At 40.3% G+C, this 26,864-nt stretch overlaps 1 protein-coding gene across 1 annotated transcript in view; it reads right to left on the bottom strand.

Annotated features, from left to right (window-relative positions):
• arl15b (ADP-ribosylation factor-like 15b) overlaps positions 1–26,864 on the bottom strand; it is a 60,661-nt gene that overhangs the window by 23,298 nt on the left and 10,499 nt on the right. Inside the window, exons 2-4 of the mRNA XM_060895772.1 lie at positions 20,046–20,190; positions 19,508–19,567; positions 4,526–4,734 (exon numbers count right to left, since the gene is read on the bottom strand). Coding sequence (XP_060751755.1) covers positions 4,526–4,734; positions 19,508–19,567; positions 20,046–20,190 — 414 coding nt within the window. The remainder of the gene's footprint in view (positions 1–4,525; positions 4,735–19,507; positions 19,568–20,045; positions 20,191–26,864) is intronic.

The following is a 26,864-nucleotide window of genomic DNA, read 5'->3' on the forward strand; positions in this document are numbered from 1 at the left end:
GGATACTAAAATACTTAAACTGTCCCACCAGGGGCAAAGTCTCTCCCCTCATGTGAAGGAAGCATCCAATTATTTTCTGGGACAGAATCATGCATCCCATAGATCAAGAAGCCAAATCCAATTTTCAAGATTCCAGTAACCTAGTCAAGTGCAACGATTCTGTAATGATATCCCATATGATATCCCATCCAATCAGCTACACTTATTACTTTTAAGAATAAAATGTGTGGCTCAGTAGAGATTTTAACATCATTATTATGTTATTTTGAATACAAGAAGACAGCACTACATGGAACGGATATTTAGTCATCCCGAAGTTATTCGGTTCAAGTCGTTCGGGGGAAACGAAAACTGGCAAATGAGTTGGGCAATGTCTATCTAAATCAGGAGTACACAAAATGAATAAATCTATGCTTCTTTACATATATTTCCTCTCATCTGTGTGATTCCAACAAATATACTCTATATTGCATTCTGACTGAAACTAATATAATCATGACTGGATTTAAAAAAAAAAATTAAAACAATAAAAACAACGTGTTTCCATTTCTACCTTGACTCAGATATGGGAAGTGGGTGAGATCTGACGACAGCTCTCCATTTTCTGTCCTTGTGTAACTTTAGGTAAACACAAATAAAAGCAAAAGCAAAGAAAGTGTGGTCTTGCAGGTCTGTTTCAGGCCAACCTCATGCTAAACCTGCACACCGGAATCAAACCACTATCAGATGGTCCCCAGGGCGAGACACACGATCCATCAATATCTACCATCTCGAAGTATCGAGTAGTGCTGGCTCACTGACCATTTCTGATGTGATCGTGCAATGTGTGAGATCTCTCCATCTGATACCGCACAAGTCCCTGCTGAGAGACAATATCAAACATGAAATATTTGAGCGAGTTGGGGTTGGAGGGGTCTCCGGTGAGAAAAAAGAAAAAAAAAAAAAAAAAAAAACTGAGGGAGGATTGTGTTTCAGGAATATGTTCCACAAATCTGCTAAAACAGCATGTGTTTTTTTCCCTGATGACTGTTTCAAGCGGACGACACCTAGCCATCGTGAATTCAAACCGAAGGTACAAAAGACCCATCAATCTAAATGTGACTGAAAGGTTTTCATCAGAACATGCAAAACATATGGTGTATCGATTAGCGAAGTTTAAAACAAAGTGATCGATACGTCAACGTTCTTTGTGAGGGAGACGCGGTTTATGCGTCTGCTAGTTTCTGTGACGAAGCAGTTTTATCTGTTAATCACAGGGCCTTTTCACACCTAGTCACTTCATGTGTTGTCTCTGATCCGATAGCTATCTGATTTGTTCCATTTACATTAGGCCACATAAATGCGTTTCGGCGAATCGGATATCGATCCGATCTTTCTACTCCCGCCCAAAATGCTAATATATTTTACCTCATTTCCGTTTCTGGCGCGATGCACGACTCGTGAGTCACTTGCGAGTGACGTACTTCCGTTTGGGAGGAGTATAGCGCTGACGTATGTGGCTTGAACAACCACGTTCATTTCCACCTGTCCAGTTTCATCTGAAATGCGTCCCAGACCACCTCCTGAAGTGGTTTGAACGATCAGTTCCAGTGAAGGGGGTGTGGACTTTGTGGTCATCAGTGGAAAAGAAAAAGAAATGGACTTTATGCATATCGTCGCTGTCGGGCGGAAACCTTGTATGTCCAAATTTGGTCAATTTCATATTTTTTCACATATCGATGCTATTGGTCAGTCCCCACGTGGGTCTGTTACTTTTACAAGTTATTAACCAATCTAAAGTCTTGAAAATAGCTTGAGCACAAATCTCATAACTCCATTGGACACTTCAACTGTCCACCTCTTCATCACTCCAGCATATTTCTCCTTAATAAGAGTCGCAACGAATCAACACGTCTTCTGAGGTAAATGTCTTCAAAACACTGGGCTCAAAGAAAAAAAAATCTTGACCCCCGCTAGTTCTGGTGCTCGTCTGAGGACAGGAATTTAGCGCAAGACAATCCACTGCAACGCGGACTAAACCCTGTGTACTGCAGATAAGGTACGGCGTTTTTTTTAACTTCCTGAAAAATAACGGTTTTGGAGATACGAGGATTCCGTCTGACAGCGACGATATGTGGCCCCGTGATGGAGGAATTTTTAAAGTGCAAATCACTCCGGGTTAAGGTGGTGTATCCTGCACTCCAGTCACTGTGAGGGAAGAAGGCACGGTAACGAGTAGCTAAAAAAGAAGGACCAAGCTGCCATTAGCAAAGCCCTTAACCCTCGACTCCTCAGATGTATAAATAAAATACACATGGCAGTTGTAACAGACACAGCCAGGCCTGGGGATGTGACAGCCGAGTGGTTATGATGTTAGATTACCAATCGGAAGGTTGTGAGTTTGATTCCCAAGTCCACCAAGTTGCCACTGCTGAGCCCCTAAGCAAGGCTTTTAACCCTCAACTGTTTAGGTGTAAGTTGCTCTCGACAAGGGCGTCTGCCAAATGCTGTTAATGTAACGCAAATGTGCGTTTACTCGGAGGCAATGATTCAGAGAAAAATTGAAGGAGGCATGGCCTTTGTACCCAACAGTTCAAGTAAAGGAGGCATGGCATATCAGGACAGACTTATATTTATGCATTTATACAACTGAGCAGTTGAGGGTCATGACATCAACCTTTAGAACAAGAGAGCATCATCTTAACCACCGAGTTACTACCTTCCAGTTAAGGAGGTCTTGCCTCTGTGCACTACGGTACAAAGAATAGAAAAGGTGCCTCCATGAAAGCAAGTGTAAGAAAAACAGGCACAGTTTCAGTACCCATCAGTGTCAGTGAAGGAGGTGTGGCCTTTGCACCAGTCAGCCAAATTAAAGGAGGTGTAACCCATGTGCCTGTCATTCCCAGTGACTACGGCATGCCCTTTAAGGCCTTCGGTCCCAAAGACTTTTTTGTTTATTAAACTCAAATTTACGTAATAGGGAATAACTCTGCATTGTGGCCTGTTGTAAATTAAAGTTGTAAATTCAGTTCAACCCTGTGCTTCAATTTAAACAGAAAAAAAGGGCATCCGTATCTACAGTAGAGAGCGAGAAAAGGTGCAGCCAACTGTGAGAGCCTCACTCTGACATCCACGAGTGAACTGGAATGTGTTATTCTCCAAAGCCTGATATTTACTGCTCACTCAGGATCACTTCATGGCTAGTTAATTAGCGCTCGGTGTATTGGCTTGTATCCTGCAGCCCGCAGGCCAATTTCACCACCACCACAGAAAACAGATGTGCTTGTGTGCAAGTGTGTGTGTCTGTGTATGTGTGTGTGAGAGATATAGAGAAAGAGAGCATGCATGTGTACAAACTTACACTTCGACACTCCTACTTTCTGCTGCTCAACTCAGCTATGATCCAAACTACACACAACTGCAGAAATAAACACACAGGGTTTGAGTAATCCCAAAAAGGAGGCTGTTATATTAAAATCTGCAACAGGAGATAAATACCCCACATTCCAACTGTTCATTCGTAGTAAGACACAATTTTAAATTAGTTTCGAGCGTTTCTTCGTGTGTTTCGGATCCCCGATCAAACCTGACGCGTTTTAAGACAGCTGTGACTTGACCATAGCAATACAAAAGCAGAAAAACGTACAGCATGGATGAACAAAACGTGACGATCGGGCTGTAATTTCTCTGAGACAATGCCTCATTGTTTTTCCCTGATGTGAAATAGTGAAAAAGCAGAAGGACTCGTTGATGAAGAAATGGGCGGGAATCCCCTGGTCCTGTGACATCTGTCAGTGTTTGCAAACAAGTTAATTCGTTAAAGACGGCAGCACAGACCTGGTATCTAGAGTACAGGCTGATGCTAATAACAACTTAATAACGACCGTTTAGAGGCGTATTCTATAGATATATACAGCAAATATACGACACACAGGATAGTACAGTACGTTTCTTTTCCTGGCTTGTTCCTTTAGCAGGATCGGAGTGCAGGGTCGATGATCAAGCAGCACCGCAGGCTGCAGACAGTAAAGAGGCCGGGGATTTGAACTCATGAACTTTTGCCCATCTCTATTTGTGTCTGTATGTATAAGCAGTGTGTGTATGACACACCCCTGCAGCGTCCACACTTAAATAAATAAATAAATACTTATTTATAAATAAATAAATAAACACTTATAATAAATAAATACTAATCATATGAAACCTTTGTTTTTGTCTATACACACACACACACACACACACACACACACATACATGTCACTCCAGTTGACCATAACCACACCCTGAAACCTGTGTGTGTGTGTGTGTCACACCCCCAGTGTCCATCACTTCCTGTATATATTAAGTACGTGCAAGTCATATAAAAGCTGTGTGTGTGTGTGTGTGTGTGTGTGTGTGTGTGTGTGTGTGAGAGAGAGAGGTGTCATATTCATAGCCATATTTATAGTCATATTCAATCTACATTTTGTGTATGTTTGATGTCACACGCCCACAGTGTCCATCATTTCCTGTATATCATATACATATGTTGTGGGTGTGTCCAGACCTCGTGGACGGAGCGTGCAGCCGGTTTGTCCTGTTGGTTGGCGAGGATGAGGAAGGGCAGGGTGCAAAGCTGCGGGTGCTGCAGGGCCGAGTGCAGCTCGGTGCGCGCCGTCTCCAGATCCTCGTCAGATGAGGCACTGTCTAACACAAACACCACGCCCTGAGAGCCCTGATAGTAACGGCTCCAGTATTTCTTAATGGAATCAGCTCCTGAAAAACACACAGACAACAAAAACACCAATCTATAGACAGAATCACTGTTGAGCCACAGAGCATTTACCAGTTCACTGATGATGACACTGACATTAGAAACTTCCATTTCAGTTTCTCTCTCTCTCTCACACACACACACACACAATGATTCAGATCATTTTCTTCTTTGCATTAATGCTGTTTTATGTTGCATTTGAATTATTTGCCTGTTTCACTACATTTTTATATATATGTATATTTTTTTTTGCATCTCTGCCTCTCACTTTAAACATAGTTCTTCTTCTCCTTATATATGAGACCGCGACAGTCTCAGCACGCAAGTAGCTGGGGTTCAGTTAATCTTTCGCAAAGAGCCAAGGTTGAAGAACCTAAACTGCACTTTCCGATTACAATAATCCAAAATTTTACTGCATCTGATCCCTATATATTTAAAAATAAAGCCTGAAAACATGTGTAATGCTAACAAGTTACACAAAACATCTTGGCAGCTGAATGGTGGTGGAAAGCGCAGAGAGAATTTCGACATAACTCCGGCATTAACGTGGCTGGAACATATTGAGAAGAGAAGGGGGGGAAAGCCTGCGTTTCCCAATATTCAGTCCGGCTCTTGCGTTATGTATTTTTATGACTCCGAGCCGGCGTGCCAGCTCCATCTCCAGCTCCGGCCTCGGCTCAGGGGGCCTGCGTGCGGGGGGAGCCGGGTCCAGAGGAAGAGGCTCTCGCTGCTGCAGCGTGTTTTCTTTAAAGCCAACCCTGAGAGAGTATTAAAACGATTTATTCTGATGGCCAGTCTACAGCACAGTTCAAATGCGCCCGCTTTTACAGTGCACATATGGTTTCTCTTGCGCAGAGCAATTTCGGAGGGGTACAAAAATGCGGCCACCAAGACGCACAGACACGGCATGGCTTTGGTTAGAGGGAGTCGCCAAAGGGGGGTGAAAGGGGTGGTTTTGAGGGGCTGGTGGGGGGTGCCCCGGACCTAAAACTGTGAAGAAATGAAGCCCGAAGCGCCTCCGTCCTCTCCCGTCCCTCTGAACATAACGAACTGTATTAATCACAAACCGGCTGCAGCTCTTTCCGTTTACGTGGAGTGACAGCTCCGCAAAACATCTCCAGACCAGTGCTAGTCATCCTCACGCTCCACAGATCCATATCTGATTTTACTTAATTTATATTTATATATTCTTTTTCAAACTTCTTATTGTGGCAAGCAGTGAAGGAATGTTAGTTTGGATCAGTTTGCGTGATCTAGCTGATGTGATTTAAACCAGCTCCTACAGGTTTTAAGTGGAAAGCTGCAGGAATCTGTAAAGCCGTGTTGATATATGACGCCGTCGGTTTGGTCTTTCCCCCGATCCAACCTGTGACCTCACCGTTATCTCATAATAGGATGATGCACTCGACTCAGGTGTGTTACAGCACTGAAGGACTCGAGCGAGCAAAGCAGCGTAAGATTTATTAGCGAGGCCATGGGTCAAGTACATGCAGCGTGCTGCGCAGTGCAGAAACGGGTGTTAATGTAATTAGATAATGCATAGCTGGCAAACCGAAGGTCTTCATTTTCTGGCGTTTAATCATTAACCAGGGGTTACTAACAGCAGGAGAGCTGAATTACAGCTGGAATTTTGCTTGTTCCTGATTCTGAAAATTCAGCGTTATCCGTGCATGCTAATGAACCCACGTACAATAATAAAAACAGACATACATCCTACCTCGGCCAACTTGTGGAGTGCATCAATTTCTCTCCTACTGTCACACTGTTTAAATAGAGCTACGTACCAAATGAAAACTAAAGTCACCTGGAAAGTATTCTATCTGGTCGTTGAACCTACTGCTACAAACTACGAATAAAAAGCGCAAAATCCGAAGACATTAAATCTGAGCATTCCGTATTTTTCTTTTGATCATCACGATAAAGCAGAATTCCATTTGGTTTTTAACTACATGTACACACACAAGATGAATCATGTGGCTGGTCATATGGAATGGAGCTTGTGCACGTTGTGTGTCCACATGGTGCAATGCCAATGTAAAAAGTGAAGACAGTATAGCACCAGGTGTCACTGAGTCCTCTACTGAAGAAACAAACTAGCAGTGTGTCTCAGATCACGTGCTCAATGTCCTATTCTAGACCTTTATTGATGGATACCAATAGCTGGCTTTTGTACTTCAAATCTACAGAAAGTTTATATTGCCCCTTTTCCACCGAGGCAGTTTGAGTGCTGGTTCGGAGCCTAATTTAGAACCAGTTCTTTCTTTTTCGACAGCCAAAGCACCGGCTCTGAACAAGGAAAAGTGGTTCTTAAGTAGCACCAAAACGTTGCTGGTCTACACTTAAGAACCGCTTGTGTCAGGGGCTGGGGGCGGGGCTGTGGGCGGGGCTACTGTTAGATAATGTACCTTAAGTATACTAATGTTTAATACACTTTTACTTTACCGCAATATGATCAATTATCAGCACACATGATAGTAGGTAGCTACATGCTAAGGCTAACTTTTTTCTGTGTTAATGATAAAATAACGTTATGTACTTTCTCCATTACAACCTCCGTTTATACAGATTACATGGAGCTGCACGTACACGTTGGATTCGTCAGGTTTGGATGTTAATGTAGGTTCACAAAGCCATGAGCATTAACAGTAAAGCAACATCTGCCATTGTTGATGTGTTTGTGTTTGTCGCTGCTGCGCTAACGTTGCTGTGTAACGTGACACGTATACAGTGACGTCAGACTCGGCTCTTTGATGCTCTCTAACCGATGGAAAGGCAAACCGGTTCCTAGAAGGTTCGCCAGTGGAACCAACTTTGAACCAGCACCAGGACTAGCTCTGAACCAGCACCCAGCTCTTTCTGGTGGAAAAGGGGTATTAGTAAACCAGAATTCTAAGATAGTAAATGTAAGGTTTATGTTTTGAATGAAGATCTAGACAAAGTTTTAACAGTTCCACCGGAGGTTTTGGTGCAGATGATCCATCTAGTGAACGTCACTTTAATCCACCAGACTGAGAGCGACTGTGTGAACGTCAAACGCATTGAGTACAAACCAGACTAAATGGGATAAGGAAAATTCCACATATTCCCAGTGTTCAACAAACACTCATTTTCCAGCAAGCAATAATTCTAACGTTCCGTGAGATCACACAGATATGTTTATAAAAGCGTACAGCGCAAAGAATCGGGGTTTCGCTGAAAGACCATTTCACTAAAATCTGATAAAGGTTCAGCTACGGAAAATCCGAATAAACAACGAACGAGACGGAACAGCGACGATTCCGAGGGAACGCAGAACTATTAATGATAGTGTTTATGGTTTATTTATATGAGCATATGAAGTGGTTTTGCTTTTCACTTGCGCTTTATGTTACCACTTCTGACTCAGAACAGATGAGACATTGGTTTTGAATTTGAAGCAGAGAATAAACGCATACCTCTCCGTCCATTCATCTTTCAACATTCTGTTTTCGTCATTGAAGGTTTTTACCAAGTTTTCACTTCATTAATCAGAGCAGCAAATGAAGTTAAAAAAAAAATAAAATAAAAAGTCATTACGTTCTCGATGAACTGCCCTCAGGTTGATAACTGACATTAATGCAAGTGACTGAACGCAACGGAAAATCTGTTGCAGAAGCTGTGGTGGTTTTAAATATTTTAAATAAGGCCATCCTTAAAAATATTCTTGTTTGCCGTAACCCGACCGACCCTGTCAATTTAGGACCGACCCAAATTTATTATTTTTTTTCTTCAAGTCCGACCGACTTGCCGGTTGTAAATTTGGGTTAAGACGTCAGTGACGTCACGATATGCTAATTTGTTTAAAGTCATACCTACGTAATCACCATCACCAAAATTGTACTTTTTTTTTTTTAACATTGAAACTTGAAAAAAAAAAAAAAGAACTGTTCCTGCAAACCAAAATATTTTTAAGGATGGCCTAATTATAGTATAAGCCTTTATTTTGTCACATCTAAGTTACAGCACACTGAAATTCTGTCCTCACATATTTGGAGTTTGGGGTCTGAGTGCAGAGCAGTTTGGATTCTAACAGAGAATCAGAGCTCTGGACTTTTAGTGCTTTTTTCTTAACTCTCTTCCTTACTTAATAATATGAAGAGCTCGGTGGAGGTAGAGAGTTCTCCAGGTTGAATTTTGGCAGGACTTAGGGCCTTTTCACACCTGGTCACTTCACGTGTTGTCTCGGATCCGATAGCTATCTGATTTGTTAAAACTGTACCATTTACATTAGGCCACATAAACGCGTCTCGGCGAATCGGATATCGATCTGATCTTTCTGCTCCCACCCAAAATGCTAATATATTTTACTTCATTTCCGGGGTAATTGAAATGGAACACACTTTGGTGTGTGCGGTTTTCAGAACTCAATCAAAAATAAGACGGAAAAACTGGTTACGACGGTTATGCTACAAAAAACAGCATTTACTGTTTGCTGCATTTTCGCTGGCAGCAGCAGCGCATTTTAAGCCCCGACGAGACGCCTGGGTGAAAGATCACCTGAGTGACGTACTTCCGTTTGGGAGGAGTATATATAGGAGTAATGAATGTGGCTTGAACAACCACATTCATTTACACCTGTTCAGTTTCATCTGAAATGCGTCCCAGACCACATCCTGAAGGGGTTTGTACCATCTGATTTATATCCGTCTGGAAAACGTTTCGGAGGGCATTTAGACCTGGTCTTTTTACCATCGGATAGCTATCGGATCACAGAAAACGCACGAAGTGACCAGGTGTAAAAAGCCCCATAGATTTTGCTATTATTTTACTTTTTCAAGTGGTTGTTGATTGGTTCACATGTCATGATAACGACTTGATTGCTCCATTGACTAGACCGGTTTGTTACCAAAAATGTTCTGGTGATGTTCATTGTTGATGTTGACTCTTAAGTCTTAGCTTTTACACATGCAAGTACAAGAAGTTTTTTTTTTAAGCCATTTACAGTTTTTGCACCTCACTACCTCACTGACACGTAGGATCTCGAGATCTTCAGGTCTGCTGAGTTTGGCTGAAGCTCAAGTTCTTTTGCGGTCGCTACACAGAGGCCACTCTCATCTTCCCATTCAGTGCTTATTGGATTATGCTCTCCCATTCATACGAGCGGGTGAGATCGAATCATGGCTTTCCCAAGCAACCAGGGGATTCCTTTCAACATCCTTCACATTGTGACTCACTGTACTGAAACATCTCAACACTAATCCAACCTCAAATTTGTTGGGAATCTCATTTATTGCTTGGTTACTACTTAACACTTTCTGTTTAAAGCCACAGAAAACCTAAGAATAACTGGTGACTTTATGATGCCTACATGCCAGAGGTCATAATCTTGGGTAAAGCTTGTATAGGCTCCTCCCCAACCACAGAGCTGATGTTGCTTTTACTTCCATGGAGCTCTTTTCAAAACGGTGCACTCCTGCGTGAGCGCTGCTCAAATCGAGCAATATAATCAAACCTGCTGTTAAGCAACAGGACAAAATCATCATATCACCGTTCTCAAAAACAACACTCATGATATTTAGATTTGCTAAGAAGCTAACATACATGTGCTTGCGTATATTTATTATCAGTTATCTGATCTGTTGAAGTGCTGGAAGTTCACAGGAAACCTCATATTTATACCCTACAGAAACACAACCTGGTTAAAAATAAATACTTTTTCCCCCAAGAAAGATAACTTGCTTGTATTTATCTAAAACTTTCCACAGTGGTGTCTATAATTGTGGCAGCGTCTTGAGAGAAATTCATACTAAAAAGAAAAAGAAAGTAATCACTATTTTATTGGTATAGTTTTTTGAAGTTATCGTATGTAACATTGACATGTAATCAGTAACAAGTAATGCCCACTTTAGTAATAAAACAGGGCAAATAATCAATAATTCTGTAAATTAAGTTACAGAATTATTCCATAAGTTTCTTAGCATCAGTTTCTCAGAACATTCATTCACTCAGTCATTTTCTACCGCTTATCCGAACTACCTCGGGTCACGGGGAGCCTGTGCCTATCTCAGGCGTCATCGGGCATCAAGGCAGGATACACCCTGGACGGAGTGCCAACCCATCGCAGGGCACACACACACACACACACTCATTCACTCACGCAATCACACACTACGGACAATTTTCCAGAGATGCCAATCAACCTACCATGCATGTCTTTGGACCGGGGGAGGAAACCGGAGTACCTGGAGGAAACCCCCGAGGCACGGGGAGAACATGCAAACTTCACACACACAAGGCAGAGGCGGGTTCTCAGAACATATTTGATTTTATTTCTTTAATTAGTTAATTGGTTGCATTCAACGCTCCATTTCTATTAAATTATCGTCCGATCAAATCGATCTTAGCTGAAATTTCCTTCAAGTTACTGTTTCACCAACTGCTCATGAGTTTTAACATGATGTTACTCTGTTCTACTGATCTATTTAGTGAATAATGTTTTATTTGTGTATCAGATTACAAAATTAAAGATACTCTTAATGTCCCATGGAATTTTCAAACTTTGACTATTTCCTAGCCAGAGATTATTTCTTTCTTCATATTTCCTGGGTTGAAATTTAAACCAGAAACTTTATAGTTCTCTTTTTTGATAAACACCGAGCACACACTCTTCCAGGTGTCCAGGTTTTCACCACATTTTTCAGCTCAAAAACGGCGGAATTCCGAATCAAGTCGAACACAACATTCCTCATCCTCTTAATAATGTTATGCCAACTCTCTTATCTGTTCTGTTCTTCTTTCCCTGCATTGACATTTCAGCATTCTTCTTCTGAAGATGTTCTGTAAGCATGATGTCTGATATTAAAGATTAGACTCCTCGCTGTGATTCCATTCTGCGCTCCATCGTCTGAAAGCCATATGCATAAATACAGAGCAGCTGTAAGCGCAGGCTTTTACGGCATTTTTTAAATGATCTGTTCTGCATGTAAGTCCAAAAACAGGTCATCGTCCATCTTAAAACTTCTGCTGATCCTCCAAGCTGCTCAGTAAGGTCATATAAATACATATCAGCATCTCCCTGAGCGGCCATGACCCTAAGTTATATATAATATCTTCTAATAGTCTCCAACCTCAAACCTATATCTTATTTTAACTTAATCCTTAATCTCTAACTGTAGTCCACGAAAACCATCGTTCTTACCTCAGAGAAACACCTTTCCATCTTCTCCGTTCCAGTCACCCCATCATTTTACCATTTGTCTCTGGTTTATTTGGTTCTTTGTCTATTTGTTTTTTTTTTAACCTTGATCTCCATCCAACCATCTCAGATCCTTGAGCAACCTAAACCTTCCATTAAGAGTCTTTTTATGGGGAAAAATGTTTTAGCATCTAAATAACAATTGTTTCAATCTGGTTTCCATACAACACACAGCCATTTCAATCTGGTTTTCATACTCAGAACTGCACTAAAATGGACCTTTTAGCCTTTTCGCATGCCCTGAAGTATTCTTCCGGATTCACGCTGTATGAATTTTAGACAAATAAAAAAACAGCACAAAAATATTCTTTGGTCACGAATGTTCGTGTTATTGACGGATGATTCGGTGGCACCGCCGCCAAAGACGGCCGATGACAAAGTGATGTCAGAAATTTCAGATTGAAAACTGTGTGTAAGAGTAACGATGCAGTTCTAAAACCAAGGAATATTGGTTATAAAATGGAACAAAGCTAGCACAGAAAATTTACAGAAACACAACCTACAATCTCCGGAAAAGCTTGTTATTTTTGGTCAGCTTGGTTCTTTGGCTTCGGGTTTACGTGAACACATTTTATGCACAAGCAGCTGCCCAGATCGCACTAACTGATGTCTACAGTAAGGGGCTTTTTACGCCTGGTCACTTCATGCGTTTTCTGTGATCCGATAGCTATCCGATGGTAAAAAGACCAGGTCTAAATGCCCTCCGAAACGTTTTCGAGACGGATATAAATCAGATGGTACAAACCCCTTCAGGAGGTGGTCTGGGACGTGTTTCAGATGAAACTGGACAGGTGTAAATGAATGTGGTTGTTCAAGTCACATACGTCAGCGCTATACTCCTCCCAAACGGAAGTACGTCACTCGCAGGTGATCTTTCACACAGGCATCTCGTCTGGTCTTAAAACGCGCTGCTGCCGCCAGCGAAAATGCAGCAAACAGTAAATGCTGTTTTTTGTAGCATAACCGTCGTAACCAGTTTTTTCCACTTCTTTTTGATTGCGTTCTGAAAACTGCACACACCAAAGCATGTTCCGTTTCAATTACCCCGGAAATGAGGTCAAATATATTAGCATTTTGGGCGGGATTAGAAAGATCGGAACGATATCCGATTCGCCAAGACGCATTTATGTGGCCTAATGTAAATGGAACAGTTTTAACAAATCAGATAGCTATCGGATCAGAGACAACACATGAAGTGACCAGGTGTAAAAAGGTCCTAAGAAAATCTTCACTGTTTAATCTAAAGTAGTTTGGTTTCAGATGTCAAAGAGGCATCACGAGCAACAATCTTTTAATAACGTGCTGAAATCACACAAATCCCTACAAAATACATCAAGTTAAAGTAAGATTGGAAGCTTACATAACTGTAGAGCTGCCCAGACTGCTGAGACATATTATTATTTATTTTATTTTATATATTAATATTATTTATTTCTAAGCCTGGAACATTCGAGAATAGTTTTCTCCTGCGAGCAGGTGTTTCATTGCAAAATAGCAAACCAGAATGCAAGCAACTCATTACTAAATATTACAAAACATAAAGGTGTTGCATGGAAACATATATAACATTAAAACCTCCTGCCTAATATCATGTAGGTCCCCTGTGTGCTGTCAGAACAGACACATAGACTTCACAAAACCCTTAAAGGTGTGCTGTGGTATCTGGCACCAAGAACACACACACTCACTCTCTCACTCACACACACACACACTCACTCACACACACACACTCACTCACACTCTCACTCACACTCTCACTCACACTCTCACTCACACTCTCACTCACACTCTCACTCACACTCTCACTCACACTCTCACTCACACACTCACTCACACACTCACTCACACACTCACTCACACACTCACTCTCACACACTCTCACACACTCTCACACACTCTCACACACTCACTCACACACTCACTCACACACTCACTCACACACTCACTCACACACTCACTCACACACTCACTCACACACTCACACACACACTCACTCACACACACACACTCACTCACACACTCACTCACACACACACTCACTCACACACACACTCACTCACACACACACTCACCACACACACTCACCACACACACTCACCACACACACTCACTCACACACACTCACTCACACACACTCACTCACACACACTCACTCACACACACTCACTCACACACACACTCACACACACACTCACTCACACACACACTCACTCACACACACACTCACTCACACACACACTCACTCACACACACACTCACACACACACTCACACACACACTCACTCACACACACTCACTCACACACACTCACTCACACACACTCACTCACACACACTCACTCACACACACACTCACTCACACACACTCACTCACACACACACTCACTCACACACACACTCACTCACACACACACTCACTCACACACACACTCACTCACTCACACACTCACTCACTCACACACTCACACACTCACACACACACTCACACACACTCTCACACACACTCTCACACACACTCTCACACACACTCTCACACACACTCTCACACACACTCTCACACACACTCTCACACACACTCTCACACACACTCTCACACACACTCTCACACACACTCTCACACACACTCTCACACACACTCTCACACACACTCTCACACACACTCTCACACACACTCTCACACACACTCTCACACACACTCTCACACACACTCTCACACACACTCTCACACACACACTCTCTCTCACACACTCTCTCTCACACACTCTCTCTCACACACACACACACACACACCAGCCGAACACTAAACTCTCTGAAGCATCTGAAGCATACAGTCTAAACTTTTGAACCTCTTGGCCATAATTTTCTAAGAACGTGGAGTAAACATTATGGAAGCTTCGGTAGATAATCTCCCATCGTGCTTACTGTAACTTCATTAGCATTCCTAAATAAAAAAATATGTTCACGTTACTTTAAAATTTCCATTTAGCCACAAGATTTTAGCTCATTCTAACAAAATTTTTAGTTCAGCTCTCTTACTTTCTCAGTTTCCAGCTACATTACAGGTCTGTTGTGTCTGTTGTGTGTTACAGGTCAGAATTTCTTCATTTAAAGTCCAGCTATTCATCTTCCTATTAATGTAAGATATATTTTGTAGATGTTTTGCAATAATCATAACCTAATATGTGTATTGTAATGATGTGTTGATGTACTTAGTGTCTCAAACATGTGGGAGTTCAAATGATTGCTGCTGATTTTTATGCTGAAATACAAATTAAACCCTTGAGAGATTTTCTCTTTTGGCTTTTCAAGCAAATTACTTGTTTTGTAATTTGAAAAATTTTGCGGTTTCAGAAAAAAAATATGAACTTGTGTGTTTTACTTCCATCATCTAGGTTCATGTAAAAATCCTAAATATGATAAAAATAATAATAATAATTAGGTCAGAAAGACCCTACAATATCTAATGTTACCAAGATTTTCATCTACATTAAGTGCTTTATCCTGCTTAGGTTCACACTGAAATTTGATGTTAATTAAATCGAGAGCTTATTTCTTTGTGCACTAGATGTTAACTAACGATAACTAATAGTATGTTACATAAGAGAGCTGAACTGAGTATCTCACATTCCATCCTGGTCACAACATAAAGCTTTATATGTAATAAATGAAAAAAACATATTTAAGGATTAATCTGATTAATCAGAGAACAGAAAGTCTATGCTTATAAATTTCATTTGAACACGATCCTTCCACAATTGTTCTGAGACGGCGGTATGCGGAGCTGAAACCTCACACACGTTCTTGGTTTCAGAAGATGTTTGCTGGCTAGTAAAAAAAAAAAACAGCAGAGTGAATTGTTTTAGCACCCTATATGCTCCTGACCTTTGGTCATACCACAAACCGAGCTCTCCATCGCGCCTCATTCCGGCTTAGACAGCACTGGAAATGCGTTCGTGACAAGCTCCATCCAGTCTGCATCTCCATGCTCCAAGCTGGAGTGCTTGAGATGTGGCCAGAAATGTGGTGAAATTTTGATTAGAAGAACAACAAAGGAACGATTAGGAGGGAAAATGAAACAGTGTGAAACCACTGACAGGCTGCATATATAATAAGTGTTCCAGCCAAAGTTATGAGTGATCGTATATTATATTTAATCGACCACTTGTCTGTTTAATCCAGGGCTTCCGTTCCAGAGAGACGAATCATTGCAATGACTAGCTGTGATGTTTCTTTACATATACATATAAGGACACAATCCCACATCTGATGATCATCATTTTCTCCGTCCTTGCTCGCTCTCTGAATAACGTTTTCTATTAACGTGAACGCTACGACAAAACGCACGTCGCTGCGTCTTAACAAGAAAAGTAAGAGAACATTCATTTCAAAGCCAGAACACTGGGACTAAACATCACCGACCGTGAACTGGCTCACATGTTGTAATCTTGACTGATTAACCGTACGCACACGATTGACACAGAAATCATTAAATCATGGCCGTGGTTCCAAAGGAACAGAAAGAGGACGGGAAAAAAGTGCAAGTGAGTTAAGTGTTTTCAGATGGCTGCTTTTGAGACGTTAAACACGAGCATGTGGGGCTTCTTCATCTGTCAAACCCTCTGGAATCTCACGTCGTCGTCACGAGGCTGATGGGAAACGCACAAGGACGTCTGGCCTGCTTTGATACACCAGCACCGACCCCTCCCCCCAGTCTCACCCTCCCTTTGCTTCCTGGCATCATTCATTCCTCCGAAAACACAACACCGGATCCTCTCCGACCGTCGAGTGGAGCGGTATCGCAGCAGGAGGAGAGTGAAAGAGAAAAAGAGGACGCGACACTGCCTCAGACGAAAAAGTGCGATGCGATGCAATATGAAAAACAGGGCTCGTGTTCATGCCATAAGCATGTGTTTTTGGTAGAGTGTCGCTCAAACACAGCTTTGCCGTGGTGATTAACTCATTTCTCACATGAGGAAATGCTTTTCAAAAGAAAACACAGCATAATGGTGTGCATCGAATTCAAAGAACTTGAGAAATGTGAAGAAACACGTTGTTCTTTAAAGTCGTGCAGCTCCACCAGTAGCACGGGTTTATATTTAATGCGCTCAATCAGATATGTTATTATTTATATAGTAACCGCTCGTTCACAGAGGCATACGAGGTAGACGCTTAGCATTTAAAAAAATACAAAAACAAAAAGAAATCACTACGATGATGGAAGGAGTCTCCAGTGTCAGAAGTAAAATTTGTAACTTTATTGGAAATTATCCTTATTTGTTGTTTCCGGGTTACAAGATAAGGAAGCAACTGATCGGAAATGTTCTAAAACATTAAATGTAACTATAAACAAAAGTACAACATGCTATTTAAAGGTGGGGTCTCCGTTATTTGAAAGCCAATGTTGACATTTGAAATCACCAAAATAAACACGCCCCTAACCCAAATGGGTCCCACCCCTGTACTGATAGCTCCGCCCACACATACATACGTAACCCAGGCAACTAACGGAAAGAAATGTGTCTTTATCATAGCTGAAGTGAAGAACAATACGATTGCAGATAAACAAACAAGCAAAAATGACACACATCATAATCATGTAAAGGACAAAGACATATATTAGTTCTGTGTAACAAAACAAAACCAACGTTACTCACCTATCGAGAAGGAAAAAAGCGCCTCGGCGTCTTAAGTAAAGTTGGTCACATATTCACAGATTGGAGTTTCCCGAGTCAATAACTCCTGAGCTAAACACTGTTACTACACAAAACACGGTTGTAGCTGCGTCTCTACATTACTACGATAGAAAAGAGGTGTTATTTGTGTAGTAACAGCGTTTAGCTCAGGAGTTATTGACTCAGGAAACTCCAATCTGTGAATATGTGACCAACTTCCTGCTCCTTCAGTTCTCTCCAGCGCTGGAAAGCTGATCCTATATTAACACGTCCTACTTCTTACCTTATCGTAAGTCTTTCTTCTCTTTCTTTCTTTGTTTTTATCCTCCATGTCAATGTTAAAACCGCTTTCTGCTAATGTCACACATGCGCACTGAACACTCTCTCCGCCCATATTGACAAGACACGCCCCTTTCTGCTCATTGGCTACACGTTTGTTTTGATTTTTGTTTTGTTTGTCGTCCCGACTCAGTTTTCTAAAGCATTTCTCAAACAACGGAGACCCCACCTTTAATGGCATTCAATTGGCATTGGCCAGTTGCTGTGGTGTAAGAGGAATAAAACACACGGAAATAGAGGAAAATGATTACAGCTCAGTATGTTAACAGCAACACCACTTCATCACACCACCTCACTGTTGATCACTTTTCTCTAAAAGCACAGCACTGACTGGACTGCTTTATTCCCTACGTTAGACAAATGCTACTACATACAGATCATAGCGAAAGATCTGTTTTTTCTTTCTCCAAAACAACAATCATGTCTGACATAAACACACATAAATAAATAATTTACTACTATTAACATGACGACTAATCCCCAAATCAAAATCCAGGCTGCTGTATGTACACATGATGTTTTTCTCACTCAGGAGGCTTTGGTGAAGGTATGAAATCAAAATAAAGATAGAAAGCAGGATTCAGGATTATTTATGAAGGTGCCTGTGTGCTGTTGTCTGACCTGACATGGCTCAGTGGCTAATTTCTGGGTTTGAATATTTATAATCAATAAAACTCCCAAAAAACAAGCTCAGGGGCAAGATGTTTATTGATGGAGGTCTACATGATTTGACCTTTAATTTGACCTTTAAATGATCAAATACTCTTGATAAGGTTGGAGACATTTGGATTACAAAATCATTGGGGAATGTGGTGAATTTCAGAGAGACGTGTAAACAGATTAAGGAAAATGTTTTGGTTTTTTTAATTTGTCATTAAAGCCCTGTACCTCGATAACAGGACTCTGGTAAGCCACGATATATTAAATAGCCCTTTCTACAAATAGTACAGATTAATCTATTTGCCAGAATGATGCTCACTTACTAAAAAAAACAACGTCTGAACTCAGGATGTGTTTAGTATCACGATAAGTGTTCGCTCAGTACGGTTTGTTCATGTGTTTTTACGTCCCTGTGTTTACATTTACCTCCCTTATGGTGTGTTACACTTCAGGTTCAACCAAAGGTGACCTCTGACTCACCAACCAAATGAGCGGGCATCGTTCTGGGGCGACATGTCCACCAGCTGTCTCTGGTAAACATTTCTGTTTCTAGTTTCCTCCAACACCTGTGTGTGTGTGTGTGTTTGCTTGTGTGTGTGTGTGTTTACTTGTGTGTGTGTGTGTGTTTGTGTGTGTGCATGTGTGTGCGCGTGTTTGTGTGTGTGTGCGTGCGTGTGTGCGCGCACCACAAATAAATCTATCAATAATACAGAAATCTGCAACAAGTCTCTTTGGTAACAAAATGTTTGCGTTACTGATTAATAATTACATTTAACAAAACCTAATACATTTCAAGCACTGATATCAGCACTGGTGATATCAGTGAATCGCTTTAACGAATTTTTTGACGATACAGACAAAAACAGGAACACTAAGTGTATACACTGCTTACCTCCCAGCTCTTTGACGTTTAGGATGGCGTTCTGGAATGGCACTGCTTTAATGCTAAAACCTGCAAACAAAAACAAATCATTAACCTCTTCAAAAATCAAATCTCTCAGAATCTCTATAAATACGAGATCTAGTGCAATTCCAGGGAAACGATCGGGCGTCAAGAGATGACGATGCCGTAACTGAGAAAGATGGTTTTAATTGAGAAGAAACAAATAGTAAGACATTAAAGATTAATTCTATAAATGAGAATCTTGACAAACGTTCAAGAGTTTAAACTGTAAATTCCACCAAACCCAAACCTATATATGTGCATCATTTTTTTTCAAATGACCGGATTGGAAACTAGTCTAATGTGGTGCACGTGATGCTTTTCTGATTTGTTTCAAAACTACGACAACATCGCTTTAAAAACACAACCCTAGCAACCGTTAACCCAAACGCTTCCTGCTAAAATGTCTTCATATATGTTTGTGTGTCAGGGATGGAGATTTGATCTGTGCATGGATGTGCGTGTGTGTGTGTGTGTTTGTTTTGACCTGTGGTAGGTACTATAGTGTCGGCGGCTTCGTTGCACAGTCTGGACAGCAGGCTGGTCTTACCGGAGCCCGTCAACCCGATACACACTACATCATACTCCGGTCTGGGGGGAGGCGGACCTTTACAGCACAGAGTTCTGAAACACTGAAAGAGAGAGCGAGAGAGAGAGAGAGCGAGAGAGAGAGACAGAGAGACAGTGAGAGAGAGACACACAGAAAGAGAGAGAGAGTGAGAGAGAGACAGTGAGAGAGAGAGAAAGAGAGAGAGAGAAAGAGAGAGACAGAAAGAAAGAGAGAGAGAGACAGTGAGAGAGAGAGAAAGAGAGAGAGAAAGAGAGAGACAGAAAGAAAGAGAGAGAGAGACAGTGAGAGAGAGAGAAAGAGAGAGAGCAACACAGAGACAGAGACAGAGAGAGAGACACACAGAAAGAGAGAGAGAGACAAAGAAAGAGAGAGAGAGAGAGAGAGAGAGAGAGAGAGAGAGAGAGAGAAAGAAAGAGAGGGGGCAGTACAAAAGACAACATGAGAGAAATGTTGTTGAGAATAATAAGAAAATAATAAAGATAAATTGGAAAAGATATTCTAAACATTCTTCAGAAAGCAGCAAACTGCAAAAAAAAAACCAAAATAACTGTTTTATCTAAGAGGTTGCAGCTACTTTGCTTTGGTCATTAATTTACATTTACACCATTTGGCAGATGCCTTTTTAAGAGTGACTTAGAAAAGTATATATTAGTGTTATAACATACTGAAGCATGTAAATTGACATGATGATGTCGTACATTGTTAACAGATGTGATTAAACAAGCACAATACCAGAACTTGACCAATACTTGACACTGACACCCCATCCCTGATACTTAGCCCATACCTGAAACCCCATAGGTAGGACCTGATACCCCATAACTGTTACCCCAGAACTAGAACGAGATAACCGAAAACCCATACCCAAGGCCTCATACCCCTAACTTGATGCCCAATAACTTATCGCACCCCTTCTGAAAGCCACAACAGATATATACATGTGTTACAACGCTGCAAGCAAATCCACTTCACAAAGCAAGCTTCCACTGGACTCTAAACACACCAGCGACTGTCAGACCCCCACGAATTAACGTCAAAACGAGGCAAAATATTCCGACGGCCGCCTTAATGCTGCTTCTTGTCCCTTAATATGGCACCAATAAGGCAGATCAAACACCACACAGCAGAAACGAAGATCAAAGCTCACAGAGAACTTGCTGGTGAAGTGCATCTGTGTGTGCATGTGTGTGTGCGTGTGTGTGTGTGTGTGAGAATACAAAGGCCACCAACCATGCTGGGACTGTAATCACAGATTTATCATGGCTGGGCCTCTTTCCCATAAGAGATGCGTGTTTGTGAATGATATGGAGAGTTAAGCTGGAAAACACTTCTGCTGTTGGATAAGAGCAGATGCGGGGGTGGGTGTGGGGGCAGCGAGAGAGAGAGAGAGAGAGAGAGAGAGAGAGAGAGAGAGAGAGAGAGAGAGAGAAGGCTGTGTACATAAACACCGATGAACCATGTTTACTGCTAATAAACTGCCACACTGCAGAGAAAACACGCCCCCAGGGGGTGGGGAATATACAAGAGAGAACAAAACTAGTGTAGGATAACATGACAAACTGAAACAACACCTCTGACTTTATGGAAGCTCTATAAACCTCCGTGTCCGTAACACACCTCGAGACGAAAAATTTCTACAAATAAAAAAAACAGATAATAGGAAAAAGATTCTCACTCATTTCTACCGCTTATCCGAACTACCTCGGGTCACGGGGAGCCTGTGCCTATCTCAGGCGTCATCGGGCATCAAGGCAGGATACACCCTGGACGGAGTGCCAACCCATCACAGGGCACACACACACTCTCATTCACTCACGCAATCACACACTACGGACAATGGAAAAAGATTCTATAATTGAAAATAAAGATTTGGTATTTACCTAAATATTGTAATAAAAAAGTTGTAAAAAAAATTAGAAAGACAGCAGAAATATTCTCAAATAATCAAACAAGAATAAAAATGAAAAACTAAATACTTAACCAAAAAGTGTCAAAAATAAAGAAAGATGAAAATAATTTCTTAATATACTAATAAAAAATAAATGCTATCAAAAATTAATAAACAGACTGAGTAATTGAAATAAATAAGAAAAAAAAATAAACAAAATAAACTTTAACTTTTAAACTTTATCTTTAAACTTTTAAAGATTAATGAAATACTTTTTTTTTTTATTTTAATATCTATATCTTTATATTTTTCCACACTGAGGCATGAGGGAAGCTGCAGTGAGTAAAGATGTGACTTTCACTGTTGGGTTTTGTGATTTTGTTATGACCATCAGGGGGCGCTAAAAGCACATTAAACTCAATTATTGACTTTTTATAATAAACGACTTGATTATATATAAATCTGAAAAAAAAAATTCAGAAATGTAAAAGAATAAATAATATTATGAGTGCTGGAGAAAATTCAGGCCCTAAATGGACTGTTATATGCAAACACACACACACACACACACACACACACACACAGTTTAATGTGATATGAACTCTTGTACAGTGCGACGTCGCCCTCTAGTGGCTGTATGAAGTAAACTAGTGACTACAATGAGATACAGAGCCGCTACATCACCATGAAAATGAACTCTATAAACACATTGTGATTGGTCAGAAGGTGTTAAGTATTTAACTCTTATAGTAGTGCAGATTTACATTAATACTGTCAGAAGAAAGATTTTGTTTATCTCAAAAGAAAGGGAAAAAAAGGATAGAAAAAATGACAATATTCTGTACATGTGATAAAAAGAAAAAAAATATCATGTGGAAAAAAGAAAAAGAACCACAGGAACTTTTTTAAGAACCCTGAAATAGGAACCTTTTCAGGATGTGTTTCTGTAGGCAACAGATACGGACCTTTCTGGAAAGAAAAAGTTTTTCATTAAGTGTGAACGATACAGTGAGGCAGATTAGACAGTAAAACTGTTATCATCTCTTTATTAAACTGATTCAGCGCTAACTGAAAACCATTAAATAGCATCACCACCAGGAGGCGCCAAAGATGACGTTTAATACGTCGTTATGCACATGAGCTAAAGCTGCAGTGATTATGCGTTTTACTTTAATCATCACCACAGTTTAAAATGTGTTGATTATGTAAATGTAGCTGTTACTATAGAAACAACCTACTAGAAGAATGAACATAAACTTCGTGTCCTCTATGTTACGGCTGCTACACAACACGCACCTTCTGATCAATCAGATTCAAGATTGGAAACCATTCACTCACTCATTCATCTTCTATCGCTTATCCGAACTACCTCGGGTCACGGGGAGCCTGTGCCTATCTCAGGCATCATCGGGCATCAAGGCAGGATACACCCTGGACGGAGTGCCAACCCATCGCAGGGCAGATTGGAAACCACTGTGGTGTAATTAATAATTAATATAATAAAAAATATTTTAACCCAATGAGCTACTTTCTGAGCCATCTGTCTGTCTGTCCGTCTGTCTGTCCGTCTGTCTGTCTGTCTGTCCGTCCGTCCGTCTGTCGGTCCGTCTGTCTTTATTCCAAGTGTTCCTAAGTCAGTCATTACAGATCAGTCAAACTTGGGCAGGTTTTATCTCATCCGCTGGATTCTTTTGGAATATTATGTTATTAAAATGAGTTCTCTTTCTCTCACACACACTGCACCACACCCTCCTGCCCAACAGTCTGAACACCTCTGGATAAATTCATGATGATTTAAATTAACACACACACACAGTGCAGGAACAATCTGTGGAGCTGCACCATACCTCTGAATCTTCTATAGCCAGAGGTCATGCAGAGAGAAAAAAGGAAAAAGAAGGAAGGAAAGAAAAAGAATTGAGTAAAATAAAGAATGTATAAAAAAAAAAGTCCCTCTGAGATGTTCAATATAACGACACACCGATAGCCTCAAGATAAATTTGACCACAGTTCTCTTTTCTAATATTTAGTGTATATTGACTGTAAACATTTACTTATCTTTTTAAATCACAAACTAAAAAAGTTCATAATTTAAACTATTAAAACATTGAAATTTAATATTATAAAGTGTTTTATTTGTTTATTTTAAACTTTGCAAGAGTTTTAAAGTAGAAATATTTCTCAGGCAGATATTTTTTCATTAATAAAATCATTATTTTCTGCATAAATTTTTTTGTTTTTGTTTATGCAGATAAAAAAAATGTATGATTGTTTTATGGAATTGAAAGAAAATAAAGACTTAAATACAGAACAAATACAGTGTCTTTTTTTTTCTCTCTTCTTTTTTCCATCTTTACACTCACGTATAAGCAGCATGACAAAAACAAAAGCCTGAAAGGAAGGAATTCGATAAGAAGGTTAAGGATGGAGTATGTTTGACCTGGAAAATGTCCTGGGAAAAAAAAAAAAAAAAAAAAAGTGAAAAACATGTGAGATTACTTCCCTGCCATAACATCAGGAAAAGGAGTTTGTTATGTTTTATTGTTGTTATAAGAATGAAAAAGGAACAATTTTCCTATATACATAACTTTTCTGTTCATTTCTTATCATCATAACTTAAAAGTCTGGTTCATAATATCAGGTATTTTCACACTAATCAGGTTCACGGTAAGATTGTAATCAAATCTAATTATCTTTTTTTTTTTTTTACAGAAATGAACACTTAGTGTGTCGCTTATTTATAGAGGCCTAAATATAAATGTTGGATCCTAATCCTGGCTCTGCTTCAGACAGAACTCGTTTCCTTCTTTCTGTTCGCTCGACTTGACACTTGAGAGAACTGTTTCATCTTCCTGAGTACAAACGACTGTATACAGATTAGAGGTTTATAGTGTTGTTCACTGGCAAAGTCAAAGTCTTGTGACTGAAGTCACTGAAATGTAAAAGCTTAAGCACAAACTGTCACTTTTCTCCCGTCATTAGCTCACCTCAGAATCTTGACCTTGACTTCACTACCTTGAAATTCAGATTTTTTATTAACCTCAAGCTTTCGCCTAATTATCATAAACGTCTGATTGTGAGAATAAAACGTGAGACAATGCGTAATGATTTTGAGTCGCAATTCTGATGTAATATTGAGAGAAATCAGAATTTTATTTAGAATCTTAAAATCTTCAAATCTACAATTTTAACTGATCTGAACTCAAAATTTCCACTTCACAGAATGCTTTGATCCGTCTCAAAAGCCTGACTTTTTGAGTAATTATCTTGTCTTAATGTTTCGACCTCAAGATTCTAACTCCGCTCAAAACTTTGAAGATTTCAAGCTCCACAGGAATCTGACTGCACCGAGAAACGTAGCAAGATCATATTTCAATAGTTTCCTCGTGCAGCAGGTCGACATGGCACTTTCTTTAAAATAACACAAACAACCGTGTATTGTTACGAGTTGTACGCTGTTAGCAAGTGAAATTTAGCTTGAAATCATTCTGATATGTACTGTGTGAAGTAAAAGTCAGTTTAAGTGTTTTGTTTTTTTTTTTGTACTTTGCGTTGGCACTGCTGGACATTTCCACCACTGAGGGCTGGGACATTTGCCAGACTGGTTCAACAACAAACAACAGGAAAGTCCTGAAACAGTGACTAGCTGCCCGAACGGGGGACTTGTAGGAAGCCCAAACCTCCTTAGTACACAAAAGACAATGTTCATTCATTCCATCCATTCATTCTCACAGCGAGAGCAGGAAAGGTGGTGATTATCGCAGCCTGTGTGCCATCCAGGACAACATCAAGTGCCAAGTTTAAACAACACTGATGTCTAACTGCCATGCAGACAGAAAATAACAGCGACAGAGCAAACGCTCTGACCTTCGTGCTGCCCGACAGACAGAAAACCACCAAGTCTACAAGCAAACACTGAGATTTAAAGAAACAAACAAAAGTAAACGATATCTATAGAAAGGAGAAGACTGGTAAAAAAAAAAATGTAGTTTTAGGTAAACAAGTGTGCTTTTTTCCATTAAAACTTGAATGTTAAGACTAAAATGATCTATACACAATGAATTTATTCGATATTTATTTTTATCAACCAATCATTATCTTTTGCATGAAATTTTTGTATTGTTAAAATGGCCACCAATTTCAGCCCATTATCACACAATCCTCTAGAGTCCCCACACAGTTTTGAGACAAATACTCTCAGGAAAATCAAATCAAATCAGCACCTACTGAACAATCAGTATCCAACAGAGCAGTCAATCAAATATGATTAAAGCCCGTTATGAAACAATCATGTAAGAATAAGGTTTTCAGGTCACGCAAGATTAAGAGTGGAATAATCCCCTTATGGATGATGTCCAAAATGACAGAACGTCTTTGTGTAGCTTTGCTCAACACAAATTCTACACAGTAAACTGAAGAACATAATCCGGCAACAGAACATTTCATCCTTTGGATGAGAAAAATGGTAAGAGTTAAGGAGGATGAAAGAGTAGAGCTGAGTAACACCCCTGCTTCTAATTCTCTATGAGTTTTACTATAGCAGGCACTAGAACTAGAAGCAGCTTCACTGCTTCTGGGCACATCCAATAAAATGCTGGTGGAACGTTCCTGGCTGAAGATGAACCTTAAACCTCGACTTGATCGACTTTGAATCAGGGACCAAGAGCTCCATCCGCAACATTTAACGAAAACAAGTTTTTTTTATGTTCTCTGCATTAATTAATGCATATATTAAAAAAAAGAAAACGAGCTAAAACAAACCCATAAATGATAACAAATAAAACAAATAATTTAATTATGATCAAATTTACTTCCGTCTGTAGTCTTTCAGCCCCTGATCAGTCATG

Source organism: Tachysurus vachellii, chromosome 20, assembly GCF_030014155.1.
Source record: "Tachysurus vachellii isolate PV-2020 chromosome 20, HZAU_Pvac_v1, whole genome shotgun sequence".
NCBI classification, from domain to species: Eukaryota; Metazoa; Chordata; class Actinopteri; order Siluriformes; family Bagridae; genus Tachysurus; species Tachysurus vachellii.